The 23,046-nt window shown below is 47.3% G+C and overlaps 1 protein-coding gene across 4 annotated transcripts in view; it reads left to right on the top strand.

The window, feature by feature from the left end:
- Nucleotides 1-23,046, top strand: part of ZDHHC3 (zinc finger DHHC-type palmitoyltransferase 3) — a 57,339-nt gene that overhangs the window by 10,288 nt on the left and 24,005 nt on the right. For all 4 annotated transcript variants that reach the window (XM_023726208.1, XM_023726212.1, XM_023726218.1 and 1 more), the window contains exons 2-3: nt 6,189-6,518; nt 22,840-22,964. In XM_023726208.1, coding sequence (XP_023581976.1) covers nt 6,213-6,518; nt 22,840-22,964 — 431 coding nt within the window. In that variant the 5' untranslated portion in view covers nt 6,189-6,212. The remainder of the gene's footprint in view (nt 1-6,188; nt 6,519-22,839; nt 22,965-23,046) is intronic.

The following is a 23,046-nucleotide window of genomic DNA, read 5'->3' as shown; positions in this document are numbered from 1 at the left end:
AACCCAACCCCTGGGGCTGATGGGCCTCAGACTCCACTAACTACTTCTGTGTCTGTGTCTGCGCTAGTAGAAAGACACACCTGTGGTGAGGCATAATGAAGCATATACCCTGTACATGGATCTGGAGGCAATTCTTTGGGCCAGAAGCAGAGTTTAGAAAATTAGCACTCATTTCAGTCATTTCTTGGTTTTTGCTTCTGAAACTCTGGGAAAGGGGACTGGATGATTTTCTTAGACTGTCCATGTGCTTTCCCCCACAGAGCTCTGATTGTCATTCTGACATTGCGTCTTCCTTGTCTTGGGATCATAAGCTGTAGAGAGCTTCAGAACTCTTGTGATTCTGTGCATCCTTTTCTCCTATGACTTCCTTACTCCAGGGCTGCATCCCTTCGCCTCTCTGGGCCTCAGTGTACTCCTCTGTTACAGGGGAATAATAATTACTTTGGGCATGGATTACTAACATATGGAGGTGCTAACTCTTTTTAATGCTATAAAACCCTTGGCCAAAAAAGTACACTGTAGATTACTATAATTAAAATTGCAAAATGATAATTGTTCTCAATCCTTTTTTGGAAAACTGGTAGCCACTTAGAGGAATGCAAAACCCAGCACCACCACACTGGGGCTCAGGCCTGTTGCCTCAGTGCCTCACTGGCTCCTTCACTTCTGGACTCCGAGCCCTCTAATATCTCCTGCCTGTCGTTGCCAGAGCAGCCTTGCTACACCATGGTTCTCATCCCCTCGCTCTTTCCCTCAGAAACCTTCAGTGACTCCTCAGTACCTCCAGGGTGAAATCCCAACTCATATGGAATCGAAGACCTTCTAAAACATAACCTCTTCTTACCTTCAAAGTTTCGTTTCCAGTCACACACCCCTGCCCCCTGCCCTCTCCCAATTCCCTGCAAAGCCCTGTGAGTGCCTAGACATCCAGCCTTCCCTACCCCACACCCTCCCTGCCAGCCCACCCGCCTGCCTTGCCTTTGTGTAAGCAGTACACTTCATCTGTCTCCCTGTCCTGCTCAGATCCACGTCTTCAGAAGTCCTTGCCACGCAAATGTCTGTTTATCTCACTTCTTTTTTTGCACTGTGTTTGCCCCTCTGTTGTAGTGTTCATTAGTTGCCTTTGTGTTAGGGCGATTAGGGGGCATGTCTGTCTGATTTATGTATCCGTTCACTCAAGAGCTTCATCTGAGCTTGTTCTCATGCCAGACACCAGGCTACAGAGCTCAACACAAAGGGGCTTGCGTTAGTAGAGAAAGGCAGATAAGACTAGCCTCACCAGACTGAGACTTGGGGGAGGGGGAATTGCAGGGCCTGAATGCCAGCACGCACACGTTATTTATTGTCCTCACTGTCCCTCGTGCGCGAGCCCCCTGCACAGTTCCTTGTACTTAACGGCTGCTCCATGTGAGCTGAACTGAAAGACAAGACTTTGGGGAGCAGATAGGGCAAGGGGATGGGATGAAAGAAGGGGTCAGGGGACTGGAGGGGGCTGCCCGTTAGAGGGCATGAGCTGGCTGCAGGGAGTAGCATTAGGGGTTCTGGGGCTCGCCATCCTCCTGGGCCTGACCCAGAGGCCTGAATAGCCACTTCTGCCCAGCTTCGTGCAAGCCAGGGCTCGTGTGGGTGTGGACCCTTGGCAAAAGAGCGTCTACTCAGCACCAGGGACCGGCATTTCCCTAATTCAAAATAGAAAAGGAAAACAGGTCTGTACTTGCCCTTTTTGTTGTTAGGGGCAGGGTGAAGGGAATGTGTACAATTTGTTTGACAGTAGTTTTTTTCTGTATTTCTCAGACTTTTGGTTGACTTATTTAAGCAACAAATACATATTGAAAAGCTACTTCCAAAGTTTTTTTTTTTTTTTGCGGAGGGGTGTTAAGTAATCTTTTTACAGAAATATGCGTTGCTTCGTTTTGCTTTGGGTGTTTTGCAGCTCTAACGTGTGGATTGGAATGTGCCCTTCAGTTCAGCACTTAGTGGCTGGCTCTACCAGGTGTGCCTTTGGCTAGGTCCTTTCCAGATCACAGGCTGTCACTCACCAGTGAGATGCAGTGGAAACAGAGTTCCTCTGGTAGACTCTTATGTCCCACATTGTTCAAGAGTGGAACATTCAGTTAACGGAGTGAGAGTCACAACCAGTCTGCTTGGTGTACCTACCCTCCACCATCCAGAATATTGATACAGCCCTGAACGTAAGCAGACAAGAACTCCAAGAGTTGGAACTAGAATCACAAAGCGCATGTATTTTACTCATGCATTTATTTAATGAACACATTTATTGGATGGCTACTATTTGTCAGGCATTGGTCTAATGAATAGACAGGGCTCCAGCACTCAAGGACTATATAACAAGTCTTTCCTGAAGGCCTATTACCTAAGATAAGTAACCTTTTACAGACAAATCTAACATGATAGAGTTTTATTTGCTTCTTCCAGCTCACAGCCAATTAGCTACAGTAAATAGAGAATATTTTGGGAGACTTGGTGACTAGACACAGAAATGACGGTAGAAGAAATGGAATAGGAAGACAAAGAACCATACAAAGAGATGCCAGAGTTATAATAGTCTGAACACACCAAGTTGGGGTGGGGCAGTGAGCCCGTGAATCCCAGTAGCCCCTGAGGACATCATTGCATAACATATTTCAGTAATTGATGTTCCTGGTAATGGCTCTAAGTCATTCCAGAGAAAATGGACAGTTATTGTAGTTAAAGCAGGGACAGCTATGATGTCTCCCCTAACACCTTTGTTTTTCTTTTCTTTTTAATATTTTAAGATTTCTAATCCAAATGGAACAAGCCATAGTTACCTGGGGAATTCACGTATGTAGAAGGGCTTATTCCTCTGCAAAATTACTTATATGAAACATAACTCTAGTCAAAACCGGAAACCAAACTTGTTGCTGTTGAGTTGATTCTGACTCATGGCGACCCCATGTGTTTCAGAGTAGAACTGTGCTCCATAAGGTTTTCAATGGCTGTGATCTTTCAGAAGTGGGTCACCAGGCCTTTCCTCCGAGGCATGTCTGGGTGGATTTGAACCACCAGCCTTTTAGTTGGTAGCCAAGTGCTTAACCATTTGTACCACCCAGGGAGTTTAATGAAGTCATTGTCATATATACAATCAAGAAGGAGCAACTGTCAAATGATAGACGGGAGTAAACTGTACTGAATGCACAATGAATATGAATTATATTCACGAGAATATAATTATAGATTATAATCACGAGAAGTATCCAAACAGGAGAATTGTTCTAAAATTTATTTTTAGTGATCATACATTTGTGAAAAATCACAGCATTTATCATAGTTGAAAAACAGTTTGAATAGAGTCACAGTTTATGGCCTCTTAATTCTCAGGCTGCAGATAATGGAAGGATGTGCTGTCACAGATGTGGGTGGGGTGGCATGAGTTATAATTGGCCGTCTCCATCACATCCAGCTGTTCCACAGGGGAATCAGAATGTGATGGTTCTCAGTTATTTATTTGGTGGGTAGTAACTGTTTAGAGCAAGGAGTCAACAAACTTTTTCTGTGTAAGACCAGAGAGGAAATACTTTAGGCTGTGGGTCATATCGTCTCATAATTTTACAACTAACTCAACTCTGCTGTTGTAGTGTGAAAGCAGCCATAGACAATACATGACAATAAAACTTTACTGATTTAGAGCATTAATAATAATTGTGGGAACATATGTGATACACCTGCAAATCTGTAAGGGAGCAGGAAAGGCCAAGAGAATGCCTGCATCTGCAGGTTGTCAAAATGTTGAGCTTGGATCTTCTTTTTTAAACATTGTGGGATTTCAGCTATTTGTTTTTGGTTAAAGAGAATTTAGAATTTTAGAATTTGCTGGGTGCAGGTCAGGTCCCAGCCATCCTTGGTCTGTGATCTCCTCTGTGCTTCTGCCCACTTCAGAAGGCAGGCCCACATCTTTTAATGCCTTTAGCTTGTCTCTGGCAGCTGTAATTGCCACTGCCCTCTGGAGAGCACAGGTCTCCTTGTTAGAAAATTCTGGTTGCTGGACCATCAGGTACCCCCACTCTTGCTCTACTTGGGATGGTTATTCTACATGTGTCGTGACTTCTAGTTCCCCAGCTCCCAGCACAGCGTAGCCTGTGCGTGGTGTACACCATATCCACTGTATCCCGGCGCATCCCGTCTGAATATTTGTTAAGTCGATGTTCCTTTGGACAAGTACATGGTACACATTTAACTACCTTACAGCCATTAATTCTCTGCCGCCCTGGCCTTATTCTTTCCTTATGAGTCGGTGCAACTTTTGACTCTAATGTCATTTTGAGTAGTAGTTACTGCTCTGCCCACTTAGCTTTCTGGACATGGCCTTACTTTTCGTGACTGCTCTCTGTTCAATCCAGATACTTTTTCTTTTTGGGGGTAGGGGCAGTGGAGGAAAAAGAAAAATTGGAGGGAAAGGGTAAGAATAACCCAACATGACCATTGAAAAGCCAGTCATTTCCTTCAGAGCTGCAGTCTTTGAAAAAGCACACAGAGCCAGTTTTACTTTTGAGTAATTTCTTCTGCTGTGCGTTCTCAAAGACCATGATGTCACTTGCCTGTGCTATGGGTGGCTTCTCACGGCACCTGCATCTGGTGGTGAACTTGAACAATCAGTGTTTCTGACTGAGAAGCCTAGTTGGTGATGGACCAGGCCACAGAGTTTGAGATAAAGAATTAGACGAGGGAAATCTGTGCTTGCTGTGTCTTGCAGCACATCCTGTGGACAGATAGACTTTTAGTTATTGATTCATAGCTATTTCATTACCGTCTCCAGAGACTCAAGCCGCAGCTGTTAGGAATAAAGGATGCATTGCTCAGCACTTGATTGTGAAGATAAGAGAGAATAAGTGTGTGCAGTCTGTACGCGCTCATTCATTCATTACAAGCACCTCCACTAACTTCCTCAACCCTCATGCCAACCCTGTGAGGAGGGAGCCAGGGCTGAAATGTGGAAACAAAGGCTCACAAAGCCCCACAGCCAGGTGGTAGAGAAAAGTCTTTGGACTCATTGCCCAACATTCTCTACACTTTGCCCCTTCACCTACAAGGGGATCAGCACTCAGAGAGTCTCTCATCCCTGGAAAATAAACCATTTTGGCCAATAAACATGCTGCTGTCAAGTTCATTCTGATTCACAGCAACCCTACAGGACAGAGTACAACTGCCCATAGGGTTTCCAAGGCTATAAATCTTTATGGAAGCAGACTGCCACATCGTTCTCCTGCGGAATGGCTTGTGGGTTCAAACCACCGACCTTTTGGTTAGCAGCTGAGTCTTTTAACCATTGCAACAGAACCCACTCATAACTCATGCTTAAGTTTGGCTCAAATCACCTTCTTGAAAGCATAGTGACCATTGAAGTGAATGTCTGAAATGGGGAGAATGGGCGTGCCCCTGACTCCAGCAGGATGAAGACGCCGAATTCTACTCTGTGTCACTCTTAAACTAAAGACAGCTGTGAGAGGTAATGGTCGTTATGGTCTCTGTGCAGGTGTGGCTGGAGTCTATGGGTCCTGGAGAAGGGCTCCACACAGAGAGCTTAAAAAATACCTGGCTTGTTTCAAGACTTTCCCCATCCTGATGACTGTTTGTCTTTATCATTAGCTAATGTACAGAAGTTAGAATATCTTAGTGGTTGCAGCATAACACTGGTCCTGGGTAACCACTGTTTTCCTCCTACTGATCACTGTTATTCTCAAACAGCCTCAATATCATTTTTCTAGGTTTTCCATGTTGTGGAAGCATTGGTGGTGTTAAACTGCTGAAGAAAGTTTCCTTGAGGACTTTGTTCTCTTTCTCTTAATTCATAATTTAAACACAGCTATTGAGGCACTCTCAGCACAGTAGATCCCCAACATGAGGAGACTTGGGTTCTAGTCTTGCCTCTGTGTTGGCATTCTATGTCTGCTGCTGTTGGGCAAGGCATTTAACCTTTGGAGGCTCCCTTTTCATTGTCGGTCCGGTGAAGGCTTTGGGCAAGGTGGCCCTGTTTCACAAAGGTTAAGTTAACTCTCAGGAGTTGGGAAGAGGACTCCCATTTTCAATGAACAAGATGTTTAGGCAGCTTTTCTGTAGGGGTTCCTGCACTGATACTCGTGGCTCACTTTGGAATTCTCCTTGATGACAAGACAACACCAAGTTTCTGGGTTCTTTCCTCTCTCTTCCAGATGCCAGTATGGACAGAATAGCTTATGATGCTTATCCCCACCCACCACTTCCGAGACATTGAGCGGAAACCAGAATACCTCCAGCCGGAAAAGTGCATCCCACCTCCCTACCCTGGTCCTGTGGGAACCATGTGGTTTATCCGCGACGGCTGTGGCATCGCCTGTGCCATCGTCACCTGGTTTCTGGTCCTCTACGCAGAGTTTGTGGTCCTCTTTGTCATGCTGATTCCATCCCGTGACTATGTCTACAGCGTCATCAACGGAATTGTGTTCAACCTGCTGGCCTTCTTGGCCCTGGCCTCCCACTGCCGGGCCATGCTGACGGACCCCGTGAGTATGTCTGGGCTTGTTTTGACTAGCCCACACTCTGCTCCTCTGGCCCCGGCATGGCCACAGCCTGCATGCTCCCCCTGGACCTTGGGAATGTGGAGAACAGGAGGGCCAGGGCTGGCTTGGGAAAGTGGACTCAGGCCCCACTTATTCAAAGTTCTGTGGAACTCTGGCTAGGAGAGGGGGCAGCATCCATATCCCAACCTATCCTTCTTGGTTGACTGATACTGTATGTACATTGAAGCTGCTGTGGGAGGGGTTTGGTCTCCGGGAAACCTAGCCTCTAGATAGAAAGGTGCTGTCAGATAACCATGGAGATGGGCCAGAGCAGAGCAGAAAGCATGCTGGAGGCATGGGGCCGGTTGGGTTAGGATGGGACTTCCCAGTGAAGATAGGACTGGAGCTAGGTAGATTTGAAATTAAAGCCATATCCAGTTCCAGGAACCTGCATGGAAATGGCCTTCACTTTGTTTGGGTGAGGCTCATCTTTTCCTGAAAACCTAGACAAGCCTGTTTCAGGCCACAGCAAGTGCCTCTTGGTGAATATCTGTGGGTAAAGCAGTGGTGTTCCACTCGATGACTTAGCTAAATACACCAAGCTGTGCAAGTGGCTATTGAATGTTTGTGCACCCTAGTATTAAATCCTCATCCCTCTTCATTATCTTGTATGGGAAGAGCAAGAGACTATGTTATTTGATAAAGACCTCCTGTGGCCTAATTGTTTCAGTGCGTGGGACATCTGTGTTTAAATTAAGAAAGGGAAAGCAAGCCAGCACTGCTAATGGCACTGGCCCCACCAGTTTCGTTTCTGTGAGCCCCAGGGAGCGCTCAGTAAAGATGGTAGGGTCCTGTGCCAGTTCCCTGCCTTCTCAAAGGGCTCCATGTCCTGCTGCTTCAGGTGGTGGATTTTTAATCTGTCCCAAGGGAAGGCAGCTTTCCCGGGTCAGTTACATGTCAGCCACTGGTCCAGACAGCACCTCTTCTCATGCACGTGCCTCGGGGAGGAGCTCACACAGCAACAGGCAGGGGACTATTGGCCCAGTGTCAGCACCTCTTATGGGGTCATTGACCAGCCATCACCTGAAGGAAATGAAGTACCTAACTATAAAAGTAGGTACTCCAAAACACAAGCGTATAAAGAGTTTTCCCAGCAAATTCAACTTGGTCATACTGAAAACAAGTTAAGGATTGATTCAGAAATTTTTATGGGGCCCTTGCTACTGGGGACACAGGAACAAACACATTATTTTCCTCAACTTCTGTTTTCTGCTAAGTCCTAGGCATTGTTCCTACCCTCAAGGTGTCTGTGTAGAGGGGAAGACAGGTGAGGCTAGCCCGTGTGAAGGCTATGGCAGAAGAAGCACAGGTTGCTGTGGGAGAGCAAGGGAGGAAACAATAACCAATCTAGGCAGGGGTGGCTGTGGTGGCAGGCTGCCTGGAGGAGGTGATCCCCAACCAGTCTCATCTGAGCAGTGGAAATTGGCAGGGGAGGTGGAGGGCAGTGAAGTTGGAAGACAGCAACAAGATTCCATATAGAGGGAGCACAGAGACACAGAGGAATGTGGGAGTGTGGCTCCTCTAGGGAACCAGGAGCTATATGGAATGGTAGCAGCTTAGGACGAAAATGGCTGTGGGTGGTCGTGTGTGTGGGATAGCAAAGGAGCCCTGGTGGTGCAGTGGTTAAGTGCTCGGCTGCTGCCGAAGGTCAGTAGTTCAAACCTACCAGCCGCTCCACGGGAGAAAGATGTGGCAGTCTGCTTCTGTAAAGATTGCAGCCTTGGAAACACTATGGGTCAGTTCTACTCTGTCCTATAGGGTCACTATAAGTCGGAATTGACTTGTCGGCAATGGTTTTTTCTTTTGGAGGGCAGGATACCAAAGTAGGGTGCGGGCCAGAGGACGAAGGGCAGCATGGAGCTCTTGAGGATTTTAGACCAAACAGTGAGAAGATCCAATGTCAATTTACAAGGACCCCTCTAGTAAGAATGAGAAGGAGCCCTGGGGGCACTGATGGATGGAATGAAATGGGTGGCTGTGTTTATTGAGTGCTACTAGGTGAGAGGTTGGAAACCCTGGTGGCATAGTAGTTAAGTGCTACAGCTGCTAACCAAAAGGTCGGCAGTTCGAATCCACCAGGCGCTCCTTGGAAACTCTATGGAGCATTTCTGCTCTGTCCTATAGGGTCACTATGAGTCAGAATTGACCCTACGGCAACAGGTAAACAGGTAGGTCAGAAGCTCCCTTCTGGGCAGTGGATACAGCTGTGAGCAAGACAGACAGAAATCCATGCCCTCTTGCAGCTCCCATTCTAGTGGAGCAACGTGCACAGTGAAGACTTTTTGAACAGGTAAATTCAGAAATTGTGGTAAGTGCTTTGAAGACAGTAAAACAGGGTGATTGATGGTGACCTTCCTGGAGTGGGGCGGGGAAGGGAGGGAAAGGACTACTGTAGATCAGGGAGGGCTGGGAAGGCCTTTCTGAGCTGGTGCCATTGGTGCTGAGACCTGAATGACAGCAAGCAGCAAACCAGGCAGAGGGAGTTCAGTGAGGCAGAGGAGAGAGCAGGTACAGAGGCCCAGAGACAGGAACGCTCTCAGCATGTTTGAGACACAGGACTAAGACCAGTGCAGCCACAGCACAGTGAGTGTGGGCTGTAGAAGAGGCTGGCGAGGGCTGCAGAAACTAGATCATGCCAGACCTTGTAGACCTCCCGAGGACTTTGGTCTTTATTCTAAGTGCAGTGGGAAGCCGTCAGAGGGGCATGATGTGATCTGGTTTTAAAAAGAGAATGGATTGTGCAGGTGATCGGGGCTTGGAGTGGGTGAGTGAAGCAGGGAGAGGAGAGTGGTCCATACAAGAAAGAGATGGTGGTAGCTTCAACCAAGGGGGAAGCAGTAAGGCTGGAATATGTTTTGGGCCAGTAGTTCTCATGCCTAACTGTACAGTAGAATCCCCTGGGAGCTAATCGTAGAATCGACTAGACGGCAGTGGTGGGAGCTTTTCAGAAGTACTGATGCCTGGGCCCTGCCCCCAGAGATTCTGTTGTAATTGGTGTGGGGCGGGCCCTGGCTATTGGATGCTTTAAAGCTCCCAGGGGACTCTCCTATTCAGCTGGTCAGGGAACTGCTGTTCTGAGAGCTGACAGAATGGAGATGGATGCAGTGTGCCTTCCAGAGCCTTGGCCTGAGTAGCTGGGGCATTGGTGGTGCCATTTACTGAATGGAAATGTCTGGGGGGCACAGATATGGAAGAGAAATCAAGACTTCCGTTCTGTCTAGTCTACATGACATGCAAGCAGAGATGCCAGGTGGGCAGTGGAAAGTCACGGCCGGGCTTGTGGAGAGTCAAGGTCAGAGAGTGGACTGGCAAGTCATTGGTTTACGGAAGGCCTGTGAGACCAGGGCGAGGGGAGGAGACTTCTGCTGGGCATTCCTGCTGCCCTTGCACAGTGTGTTCTTGGACACCCCATATGGAAGCATGTGGCCTCTCGAGGGACCCCCTCCATCTGGCCACTTGCAGTTGGATGCTGGAGAGCACAGTTCCCACTGTGGTGTGTGGCTCAGCTTCCAGTCCCAAACGAGTGAAAGCTAGACTGTACCCCAAACACCAGTCCGCTTCTCACAGGTCTGTTTTGCTGGTGGCTCCAAAGACAACTAGACAAAAGATGAAGACTTCATCAAATATCTCCCACTAGTAAGGGGAGCACCTCAAAGCGTGCCCTACACATATGCCCATCTCTGGGTGTGCTGGCTTCCTGTGGCCTCCTGTGCCACCACCTGCCTCTCCTCATCTCCCGCATGTGGCATCTTATGCAAAACCCAGTGTATAAAACAGAAGTGGAGCTGCGGAGGAGGGAGCCCCTGAGGCCTTACGGTGGGGCCCTGGACTTCCAAGGAGCACAGTTGGCCGCCCAGATCCCATGTTATAAAGCAGATCTATTAGGGGCTCATTATTAACGCTGCAGGGAGAGTCTGTTTTTAGAAAGGATTCACTGCAGGGTTCTAAGGCATTCCCTAATGGGATTATGATGTTTTGTATCTCAAGAATTCACGTTGTGCGTAATTTTTAGAAAAGCTGGCATTGTAAGGTTATAAACAGTGTATGCACTGTATATCATTTTCATTAGCCTTACTAGTAAAAAAATTAATCTCTTACGGTTACTCCAAATAGCTTTACTACTTCCGGCTTTGAAATTCTTATTCCAAATGTAACATCGGAACAGTTGTGGCCACCACAGCTTTCTGAACCGTTTAGTAGTCATTTACTCCAACGCAGCACGTGGAGCTCAGGCAGCACAGGGAGGAGGGAAATGACTCACAGTGCGTACCAGCCCCTTGGAGGTGAAACTCCCGTTTAAGAAATCACATACAAGGGTAGGCCTATAAGCAGAGGGAGGAGGATAGATGGACAGAGGAGGGGGCAGACATGTCACATGGCCGTGGGCTGGCCTGGAGGCAGCTCTCATGGGGAGGCAGGCAGGTCTGGCTGGTGCTTGTTCTCCTTGCCAGTCTGAATGGGGTATGATGTCATCAGAGGAGCACTCTGTGTTCCTGGGACACTCCAGACACTCAGAGGTCCAGAGTGGCTCCACTTGCCCTGAGGAAGTAGCCTCCTGAAGACAACCTGGACTCAGGCGCCCTTTTCTAGGTACCCCTCTCTCTTCCTCCCCCGACTTCACCGCCTGTTCTTTCCCAGTTACAGTACATTTCAGTACCTCATCTTGTGAAATCCCATGTGAGGAATTCCCTTTAAAATTGAGCTCTGGGACAGTGTCTGTCTCCCAGAGGATGCTAAGAGCTAGAAGACAGCTGGTTTCCTTTTGTCCTGGCTGCCAGGAAGCACAAAACCAAACATTTGCTTAATTACAGCAATTGTGTAAGCCCTTATAATCAACATATTTTTGCCCCTCCTTTCCTTGGTCCTAATTGTCTATTAACATCATTGTAAATTATCTGAGATTTGGGAAAAGGAGGAATGTAAATTCAGTTTAACCACATTGTTAAGAAAAGTCCGCCTGCCTCTGCCCCTCCTTCCCTTGGAATCACCCTCTGAACACCTCGCCGTAGACAGACCTCACATGACCACCTCGGACCGCTGCAGGCCACTGCCTTTAGTTTCAGCTGCCAGAACTCATCAGTGGGAATACAAGTAATCCCCGGGTTAGGAACGTCTGATTTACACAAAACCCGTAGTTACATACCAACCCCCATAAAGCCTATCAGGAAAAAAAACTAACGCAGTGTTTGGCCGTGCTTCCACAACTGACCACCCTTCTCCTGCATGTGCAGGTGCTGCAGCGGGTCCTTGGGCAGCCGCTGGTGGCAGGCAGGCCCCACCACATGGTACTCCCAGCCGTAACCTGCAGCAGCAAGCTGAGAGCCCACGCGCACCCACCTCCCTCAGAGCTCGGAAAGGGCCAGGCCCACTGTCTGCATGACCCAAGCATCACCGCTGTGCTCCACATGGAGGGCCTGCAGAGGGGGTGGTGGCCAGCAGCCAGGTCACGGGTGCCACACTGTACGTGTTCTCTGAGTACTACTGGTCAGTGTGCCACGCTGGGCATACGGAGAGGTCTCTGCAGCGCTGCCTTACTCAGACCCACCCGACCCCGCGGGGCACTCTGTGCTGTGCAGCCAGGGGCCATTGCAGCATCTCTGGGCTTCTGTTTCCCCTACGTTATGCATGTGGGATTTCACTGTTACAGCAGTTCTTGGCCTTTTGGTGGCTTGGGGGGCGGGGGGCAGTCTTAGATTCCTGACCTCTATGTTTCCGTATAGTTTCCGGGGGGTCCGTGGAGACCTTTGATCTTGGTTTTCCCTAAACATCCTCTTCCCATCCCTTGAGCCCCGGGCTCACTCTTAGCGCATCCTGAATGGGACTTTCTCCTTTGCACCCAAGACAAGGGTGTCATAGTTGGTGCTGGAGTTGACAGGTTGGTGAGGAGGTGATGGGGGAATAATCGGTCTGGCCTCAGCACCATCCTACCCATGCCCCCAACCCTCCCTGCCTCTGCTGAGGGTTCAAAGCCTAGCAGAAATGCAGCCTAGGGGTACAACAGTAAATTTTTTAGTTCAGAGTCTACAATAAAGTATCTAATTGGTGTCAAAGATTTTACAGAACAGAATCTTCTGAGTATTTTAGGTAATGTTTGCCCTGTAGGTAGCTCTTCAGCGGTGCAGAAGATACATACTGTGGTTCGTAGTAAACAAGCACTACTTTGCAATGTGCATCAAAACATTGTTATTATTACTGTATTATTATGTTAAAGATGTTTTAGTGTATCTGGAAGTGTTTCTTTAATGTTGTTTGTGCATAGAAAGGTACAGTATATACTATACACTAAGACAAACATTTGACTAACTGATGTTAGATGTGAACTGTTCCTACTGATGTACAAATTCGACTTAAAGACAGATTTAGGAACAGAGCTTGTTCGTAACCTGGGGATTGCCTGTAGTGGGTTTCACTTCGATTGGGCAATTGGTACTTGTTTCTGGAATCTCTCCCAGCGTCCCTGTATTGAGCACGTGCTGTGTACAGAACCAGTTGGCAAGTATTTACTAGCGTGGCATTATGATGTGGGGTCCTGTGGGAACACAGCAAGAACAGCACTGGGTCCTCATGCAGCAATCAGTGCTGGGTGTGGCCAGGGAAGAGCCTTGCCCATCTTGCCCAAAGGTGTTGGTTTCCGAGGTCAGAGTTCATTTGAGTAGTAATCTCCATTCTCCCTCATGCCAGGCAACTTTGATACCTGCCACTGAGCAACTTATAAATATCAGTGGAAAAACCTTTCTGGCTCCGAAGAGAGGAAGGTGACCAATTCCGGAATCACCTACCTCCTACCTTTCTGCGGAGGAGATAGATGGCCTCGTGAAGCAGGCCTACAGCCAGTCCACAAGGCCTGCACCTATAGGCTGGCCACCTGTGTTCCTGGAAAAGCCAAAAGAGCGAGGGTATCTGCCCACATGTACACACGCCTTAATCACCGTGACCCCAGGAATAGTTTTAGCAAGCGTTCATCCTTGTTGCTCAAAGTAGGAATGTTGAGTCCTTGAAACCATGGTGTTTCTTAAGATCCTGTCTGCACTGCTTTCCGTAGTATCCTTTCTACATTGTTGTATTGTCCTATGTACTTGTTAAAAGGGGCCTCCTAGGCCTATTTCCATCCAGTTGTTAGTGGTGATACAGTTGTTGGCAGTAAAATGACACTGTGGCATCAAGGCAATGAAAAAATGCCTTTTCCAAGCCACTTAATGGCAATATTTGATAAATCCACAGTTTGTCTCCTGATAGAAGCAAAGGTTCTAAACTTAGACTGCTTGGGTCTGAATCCTAGTTCTGCCACTTATTAGCTGTGTAACCTTGGAAAGTTGTTTAACTTTTCCACTTTAGTTACCTTATCTATACAATGAGGAATATCATAGCCTCTATCCCATAGGTTTCTTTTCAGAATTAACTGGGTAAATAGATAATAAAACATTTAGAACTATGCCTGGCATATGGTAAGCGCTCCATAAATGTCTGTTGTATGGTCATTGTTATTCAACTTGGGTTTATTGAATGCATGCTCCATGCCAGGCCATGGGCTATTTCCTGGGCTACAAGTTGAAGGGCATTGTCTCTGCCATTAAGGAATTACAGGCATGTAGGAGAGATCAGTGTGTAATTAAATGGTAATTGTTATAATACAAATACAAGCTGTGGTAGCACAAAGGCCAGTGATGGGTTCTGCCTTGGCAGTGGGCCATCTGGAAGAATGCCAGAGGAGGCGTCCTTGAATGGATTTGGATTTGGGTACACAGGGCAGGGAGGCTGAAGAGGAGGGAGTTGGAACGGTGATAATAGAGGGTCCCTGAGGGCAGAATAGGACGATTTGGAGAGTGTGGTGCCTTTGGGGATCTCCAGGTAGTCCACAGGGTGGGACTGTAGGGAGGAAGGTGACACTGGGCCAGGTCTAGGGTTGTGATGGTCTTGTGAGCCCTGCCCAGGATCTTGGACTGTGTGCCACGGTCCCTAAAAACCCATTACTGTTGAGTCGATTCTGACTCATAGTGACCGTATAGGACAGAGTAGAACTTCCCCCTAGGGTTTCCTAGGCTGTAGTCTTTATTGGAGCAGATCGTCATGTCTTTTTCTCTCACAGAGCAACTGATGGGTTTGACCTGCTAACCTTTCGGTTGGCAGCTGAGCGCTTAACCATTTGCACCACCAAGGCTCCTTGCCACAGTCCCGAAGGAGCCACTTTTAGGCAAGGGGAGCAAGACGATCAGATTCACATTTTAGAAAAGGTTACTCTGGAAAATAGTGGGGAGAAAAGACAGAGGTGAGGCTGCAGGATATGAGGAAGAGACTGAGGCAGGGAGGCCTAGGAGATTCCAGGGCTTCAAACCAGTTCTGCCTGGTTCAGCCATGGCCAACAAAGTGAAACTCAAATGGACCCAAATTTTTAAAATATGGGTGAAGTGGAACAATAAGCAGAATGGGGAAAATTACAGGTCAAAGCCCTGCTAGAAACTTAATCTCTCTCTTAGAAAACAAGGGCCGTGTGTGTGAGTTGCATAGCAACCAAATCTCTTGACCGGCAAAGTCAGAAACAGAGATGCCCCACTCAAAGATGGTGGCCAACGCGCCTCTTTGAATGTGCATCGCTCTCCACAGTCCTGACGATAACCCAGTCTCCTGCATCAGGCTCCTGAAAGGGCTCACTATGCCTCTTCCGAGTCTCCCATTCCTGGACTTTGACCTGTTTTAAAAATTTTGGTCTGGTCCAATTTTGCTTCGTTGGCTATTACTGAACTGGTTCAAACCAGTTCAAAGCACTGGAGATTCTCTGCTGGTCTGAGGCAGTGATGATGAGGCTGAAGTAAGGCCGGGACAGTGGTATGGTGGGGAGAGATGGAACTCAATTTGGGGACAGAATTAACCTGGTGGAGTGGATGGTGATATGGGGCAGAGGGTTAGGAGAGCCGGGATGACTCCTGGATTTCTACCCTGGATGACTGGGTAGATGAATGTGCCATGGACCAGGAAAGGGAGAATAGGAGCAACAGGTTGGGGAGAAAGTAATAGGTTCAGTTTTAGCCATACATGTTGAATGTTGGGGCTTTGGTTCTATGTCGTTTTAATGCCTCTTGGACAACCAGGTGGAGATATTTGCACCTGGGTTGCAAAAGAGGTCTAGGTTGGAGCATCATCACTGTGTGATAATAGGGGAAGTGGTGGTTGTAGACAAGATTGTCCAGGAGAGAGTACAGAATGAGCACGAAGAAAAAAACTGGGGGTGGAACCCTGAGGGACACCAGTGTCCAGGAGGGACAGAATCACGAGGTAGATGGAGGCGGCGTAGCCCCACAGAGGCAGCAGGGACATCCAGATGGAGCAGAGCAGCTGAAGGAGAAAGTGACAGGGAGGAGGGACAGGTGGTCGGTGAGGAGACCCCAAGGAAGATGGGGACTAAGAATCGACCTTTGGATTTGGCATCAGGGAGTTGCTCTCTGACCTGGTAAGAGCAGTTCCCTGATGAGGAGGGGACAGGAGCCAGAGAGCAGTGAACTAAAGAGTGAGTGAGAGGTGAGGTGAGGTAGGGATGCCAGGTGCCTAGACCTCAAGAAGCTCAGCTGTGAACGGGATGGGAGAGCACGGGAGTCTGCTGAGAACTCCAGGGAAAAGTTCTGAGGCATGGGATCCCTGAGGACCAGGATTAGCTGGAATTGTGGTCCTCCAAGATGGTGGGTACAGGCGGGTCCAGGGACAGAGAAGTTGAGGGGTGGGAGGGCGGGCAGGGAAATGAGGAATATGAAGGGGCTTTATCCCAGTGGCCGTAATTTTCTCTGAAATAGAAAAGGACATGGTTAGGGGTTGAGGCTTGGGCTAGCCACTGAGGGGAATGGTTGATGAAACCACATCACCCCTCCCAACACACACACATACACCCTCTTTCTCACTGTCTATCTCACTCACACACACACTCTCTGTCACACACACACACACACACACACACGCTCCATTCTTTCCCCACTAAGAACTCAGTAGAGCTCTGTGCCAGAGAGAGGGTAGAGAGGATTCTGACACAGCCAGAGCAGAAAAGCTTTAACAACCTCTGTACATTTCTTTTATACCAGATTTAAACCACTTCCCACTATGGGGCCTAATACATATTTTGGAAGCATCTGAGCATTTTTATGGATCTATATATTTTGAAAAGTGTTTTTAGCTTACTGTGTGCAAAGAGAAAAGACAACAGGAATACCTGCCAAAATGTAGTAGTACTTAGCTCTGGATGATAGAATCATAGGGTGGGGTTTTCCTTTTCAGTTTCTCATCTGTGTTTTCTTTTCTTAAATCGTAAACAAGTATTACTTTGGGAATAAGGAGGACATCAGTAAGTTTTGATCTGCCAGGCTGTAGTCATGTGGAAGCTTCAAGAAATCCCTGTGCACTGTGTGAGAATGGCCAGGGATGGAACAGGTGTTTCTCAGTAATGCAGGCATGACAGCAGTGGCAAAAAATGTCTCAGCAGGACTTCCGACCCCCTGCCGTCTGTCCACAGGTGTACAGAACAAAATTCCTTACCGTGAACTAATAGTAAGATGTTCTGAAATCTGTGGAGATGAGCCCAGAGAGTGTATTCTTTATAAAAAAGAAAAGAAAGAAAAAAGCATCTGAGACAGAGACAGGAAAGTGTTTGTGCCACAGACTCCTCCTCTCGGGGCTGGCCCAGCTGGTCTGGCTCTGAGAGGCAGGAGGGGTCTTGCCTGGATGGCGATGAGCCTTCCCATAGATTTATGCACATGGAGTCACACTGTAGGGGCAGACTTACAAAGGCCAAGTGGTTAAATGATGTTTCTAATCATAGTCTGAAATGACAGGCAATAAAACAAGTAAGAAATGAGAACTCTAAGTGCCCTTTACCACATGGGGGTTTCTTCTTGCAGCCCTTTATGTGGAGACTCCTGAGGGTTCTAGAAATGCTAGTAGCTGGAACCTTTGTAAAAACTGGACCTGAAAAGCAAAAAACCTGCTTTAGGAAAAGTCAGCCTCATCACTTCATCTTCTTAGGGAAACGATGTCCCTTTGTACTTTTTCCCTTGTACATGTGACAGTAGTGACTTCCAGTTGTGGTTTTGTGGCTTCAGAATCCATAAAAGGTCACATAGTTACCTGTACTCAATTACTTTGTGCATTAAAGAGATCTACTAAGGCCCTCTGGGCTTTTGTGCAGCCCTCTCCTGGGCCTGGGCCCGGGCCCTTCCTAAGCCCGTACCTTGTGGTCTGAGTTCCGCCTTGCCCTCCTGAGGACCTGAGACCCTGGCCCTTGCTGTGCCTCCCCAGGAGGCCCGCAGCTGTCTCGGTGTAGGCTCTGATAGTATTCTGGTGGACAGATCCACAGACTTCAGGGATGCTGGTGATAGTTCTACCTTGGGTGGTGCCTTTTTAAAGTTTATTTTTTGCTTATGTTTTTAGTGATTTTTTTTCCTTATTGCAAAAGCCACGCGTTCAAAATAGAACATTTAAGAAATAAAGTCAAGAAAATAAAATTTACCAGTGATCCAACCGCATGAGATAACCATTAATGCTTTTGTATGTATCTTTTGTCTTTTTTCCTGTTCATGTATATGTATATATATATATCTTTACCAAAATGGACTCCTGTTCTACATACTATTTAGAAACCTACTTTTCCCTTGAACAGTCTGTCGTAGACGTTTGCCAAGTCACCAGCTGCATACTTTTATGGGATATTTAATGTCAAGTGTTACATTCTGAATGACATTGTATAAACCATATTGTCCTTGCCCAGCAAAGTTTCTATGCTTTTAAATTTTTTGTCATAGGGTTTTCTGGCATCTGATTGCATTTTGCAGACTGTGTTTTTTTTTTTCTACTTCTTTTTTGATCTTTAAAAAAAATGTTAATGAACCATTTCAGACAACTGAAAGGATATAAAGGGTAATACGAGGAACACCCCTGTATTCACCATCCAGCTTCAGAAATAAAACATTATGCAGTTTTAGCCCGTCTCCCCCAGCCTCCCGCCGCACAGAGGTGGTCCTTATCCTGAGTCACATGTGGTTTTCAGCATCTTGCTGGCTGTGAGCTCAGGATCCACATCTCCACAAGTTTCCTCTTGGGACCTCATCTCCACCCCACATGCAGCCCTGAGCCTCTGCCAGTGAGATGAGCAGTCCTGGGGATGAGCATCCTCTGAATGTTCTCATTCCCTCCCTGTCTCCTGTCCATCATGAGCCTTCGAACTCTTGACCTCAACACAGACCAGTGGGGAAGTGTGTCATTGCTCTGAATGACAAATCAGCCAAGTACTGCCCATCTCAGGAATGAGTAGGTCCTCGCCTGGACAGAAGAAGAGTGGGTAAAGAGCTCGCGTAACAGAGAGGTTCAGGCAGGGAGAAGTTGGGTGAGCAGTGGGCTCTCAGAGGGCAGGACTGCCTTTCCCCTCTCTCACCAGGCCCAGCAAAGAGCATGTGTGATCAGGTGGGGAAGAGAGGCCAGGAGCAGGTAGGGGGCTAAGTGTGTGCTGCTCTGGAGCCCCTAGAGTCATTCCAGGGCCTCTTTTGTGACAAATTGAAAGTATTTCCATAATTGAACTGTAATGCTGAACTTCTTCTCTGCTGCTGACAAAAGACCTTACACATACCCTCTTGCTCTATTCTGCTCCGCCCATCATCTCCCTGAACGTGCTGGCTATCTGCAGCCCTTGTCCCCCAGGGCTAGTGCTCCCCTTCCCAGGTGCCCCTCTCCTGCCCACCGTCCACCAGGATTCTCCTCACCCTCCAGGCGCAAGTTCCTCCTGGAATTCCCACCTCATCCCTCCCACTCCCCTCAAGCTCCTGACACACCAGTGGCTGAGCCTCCCCCCAGGTGGTCAGCCTTGGCTACCTTATTGTGTCTGTGCATCTGTGTCTCTGTCCACCTACCAGCTGTTGGAGGCCCCATCACTTCTTTGTACTTCCCACCGTGCTCAGCACAGTATACACTTTCAGGAGAGAGTTGTTAGTTGATTTAGCTTTGCAGTTTCCTTAGCTGGAATCTTTATCCTCTGTGGTCATTTTCTTAGTAAAAGACAAATCCACAGCTCCCTTGCACTCTCAGCATTTAAAGATTTTTCTGTTTCTTCTGTGGCTTTTCCCTTCCCAGAATTCTTTTGTAGGAAAGGTTCTGACTCCCAGACCTCATCCTCTATGCTGGGAGCCCTTCACATGGCCTGTTAGAGTCCATCAGCCCCACCCTGGGGAGACCAAGGATGCCCTGTCAGCCGTTAGATCCCACCTGTCCACCCTAATAAATCACACTCTCACTTACTCTCCACCATTTGGGGACTTTGGGGTGGCTGAGTTCTGTTTGACTGAGTTCTGGTTGTGGTGTCTTGTGGATGTCCACTAAGGAGGCACAGAGCCAGGTGTCACATAGACCAGTCCCATTCCATACTGTGATGTGTCCCAGTGTCAGGCCAAATTCTTGTTTGGGAGCTGGGCCAGGCAGGTAGAGTTACCCAGAATGCATCCTTGGCCACTTTTTTTGTTCTGCACGCCTTCACTACTCCTTTCACCCCTTTGCCAGCAGCTGCACCCCTTTACCTCTGGCTGTGTGTTCATAATGTGTCCCAGGCCAGGGGCTCTGCTGCAGAACAAGGCAGACCCAGTCATGGAGCTTCTGGTCCACCACAGTAGTTCTCAGCTCTGGCTGAGTAACAGATGCCACTGGAGGTTTTTTAAAATGCAGGTGTCTGGGCCCCACCCCCTAATGGTCTTTGTATCTTAAGACTCCATTGGAGTTAGACATCAGTATTTGTTTAAAGCTTCAGAGTTGACTCTACCCCACAGCCAAGAATTGAGGCTACCATATATTGAGTACATTCTCTGTGGCTAGCATCATCTAGCCCCTTTTGCAGGTTGTCTAGTTTAACCATCACAGTGACTCTGGATTTTAGATAAGATTGGTCCAGGTCCACTGGTGAGGAAACTAAAGCCCAGAGAGGCCAACGTGCCCACAGGCACACCTCTCACAAATGTAGAACTCAGACGTAAACCAGGGTCAGTAGACTTCCGAGCCACCCTCTTAATCCTTGTGCTGTGCCACAACTGCTCTTCTCTCATGCTGCTTGGACCCATATGTCCAGCCACCTGCTGGACACCTCCTCCTGGGTGTCCGCAGCATACCTTGGCTGAACTGGTCAGCCCCTCCCCAGAACCTGCAGGTCAACTCTCTTAATAACGTAAGGTCACCACCATTTACCCAGCTGCTAAAAATGGAAACCTGAATTGTACTATTTCCTCCTTTTTTTCACCCCGTCCACTACCACAATATTCTCTGGTTCCACTTTTTGTCTTGATCTCTGAATTGCCTATCCAATTCTTCTCCTCCAGCCTCAGAGTTCAGTAACCCCCTATCTGGCCTGGGATTTTAATCTCTTCCTCTTCTTATCTGATCCACTCAGTACAGGCAGCTGAGTTCTCTTCTAAATCATTGCTATTACCTGATGGCTCTGGGCTGCCTGTAAAGAAACATCCCAGCCCAACCTTTAGGCCTGGCATCCAGTGCTTTTCACAGACCAGCCCCAGCCCGTCTGCTCTGCTGACACTATGTACCCTCAGCGTGGCCACGCTGATTTTCTCAACGTGTCCCAAATATGCCGTGCTCACTTCCATCTGTTTGCTTTACCTATGCTGCTCCTCTGGCTGGAATCCCCTTTTCCCCACGGGTCTACCTGGTAGATCTTCATATTCTTCAGGACAACCCTCAAACATCACTTCTTCAAACTTCTCTGACTCCCCAGAGTAGTTGGTTGCTGCCTTCTCTGTGCTTCCTCAACACAGATGTGTTCTACAGCATGTAGCCCCTTTTACTGGAATTGTTTGTCACTCTCCAAAAGACTGTGAGCCCCCTGGGAGCAGAGACTTTGTTTTATTCCTGAATCCCTAGCAATGAATGAGCACATGGAAGCACAGGCTCAGGACTGAGTAGGCATCTGGTGAATGTTGGTTATTGAGACCCTGCATAGGCCTATGCACTGCCTTTTTCTTCTCTTTGGACAGGTGCATGGTCAGAGCAGACTCTGTGACATTTTTGCTCTGCTGTTGGCTCCATCAAAAGTGTGGACACTTAGAATGTTTACATTTTGATCAGAAATTCTATAGAAGAATTCTGATCAGAAGGGGGAAAATGCAGAACAGAATTTTAAGTTCTCATGGAATCTAGACTTTCTGGACCCATGGAGGTGCTGGATAAACTGCTGAAACTATTGCCCTGAGATAATCTTTATTTATTTATTTATTTATTTTGCCCTGAGATAATCTTTAAACCTTAAACCAAAAATATCCCCTAGTCTTCTTAAAACCAAACAGCAGTTTAGCTTAACTAGTAAACAATATCTGCCTTGAGCATTGTGCTCTTTTAAGAAGTATCTATATGGGATCAAATTGACAACAGGAGCTCAAAAGATTAGATAGGAAGCTTAGGGGGCAGTGAGTTTATGTTAATGGGAAGGAACAACTCTGAAAAGGAGGGTGAGAATGGGTACACAACTTGAAGAATGTAATCAATGTCACTGAATTGTACATGTAGAAATTGCTGAATTGGTGTATGTTCTGCTGTGTGTATTCTCAACAACAACAACAAAAATAAAATATTTTTTTAAAAATTGTAGCCAGAATACAAATGCAAAGTCATCACAAGCATACTAGAAGGGTTGGATAGCAAATCAGGAATGTTCTGGTCAGTAGATCAGTTGCTGGTGATTCACGAAGAACTAAATACAGATCACTAATCCTTCATAACAAATAGTACTGGTAAAAAGAAAATAAATAAAACTTGATTACAATTTAAACAGAACCCATTAAAATTTAGAGCTGTAAATTTTGATCTGGGAGAACTGGACATGGTAGATAAGTTACTCACCAGTGAAAACTCACAAAGGCATAAGCTGTTACAGGAAATTTGATAGAGACCAAAAAATAGCTGGGGAGTCAAATCTTCATTGTAATATTTATTTAGGAATAAATGGGTTCAATGAAAACAACTTTGGTAAAATGAAAATGGAAAATAATTGGGAACAATTGAACTGTTCTGTGTAGAAAATTAATCAAGGGGGTTAATGTGGCCTAGTGGCGTTTTCTCAGGGAAATTCTTTGTCAATAAATATCCATCAGTGTTGTCATAATCCTGAAGAGCCCACATGTTGTTGGGATCAGTATGTCCTGTCGCTGTGTCTGTGGTTGCTGCTTTCAAATGACTGTCTCCACTGTGGAACATTAGAGCTCGTGGAACCCCAGTCTAACCCTGATGCCTTTCCTCTTTCTTGCAGGGGGCAGTGCCCAAAGGAAATGCCACTAAAGAATTCATCGAGAGTTTACAGCTGAAACCTGGGCAGGTGGTATACAAGTGTCCCAAGTGCTGCAGCATCAAGCCTGACCGGGCCCACCACTGCAGGTACAGCCCATCTGGGCTCACCTCCTCCCCCTTCCCCACCTCCAGCCCCTTCTCCTCCTCCTGTGCTCTGGAGGAGTGCACA

This window comes from Trichechus manatus, unplaced genomic scaffold (genome assembly GCF_000243295.1).
Source record: "Trichechus manatus latirostris isolate Lorelei unplaced genomic scaffold, TriManLat1.0 scaffold00001, whole genome shotgun sequence".
In the NCBI taxonomy this organism is placed as follows: domain Eukaryota; kingdom Metazoa; phylum Chordata; class Mammalia; order Sirenia; family Trichechidae; genus Trichechus; species Trichechus manatus.
Note: the sequence above shows the minus strand (reverse complement) of the source record. Positions and strands in the feature narration are given on the sequence as shown.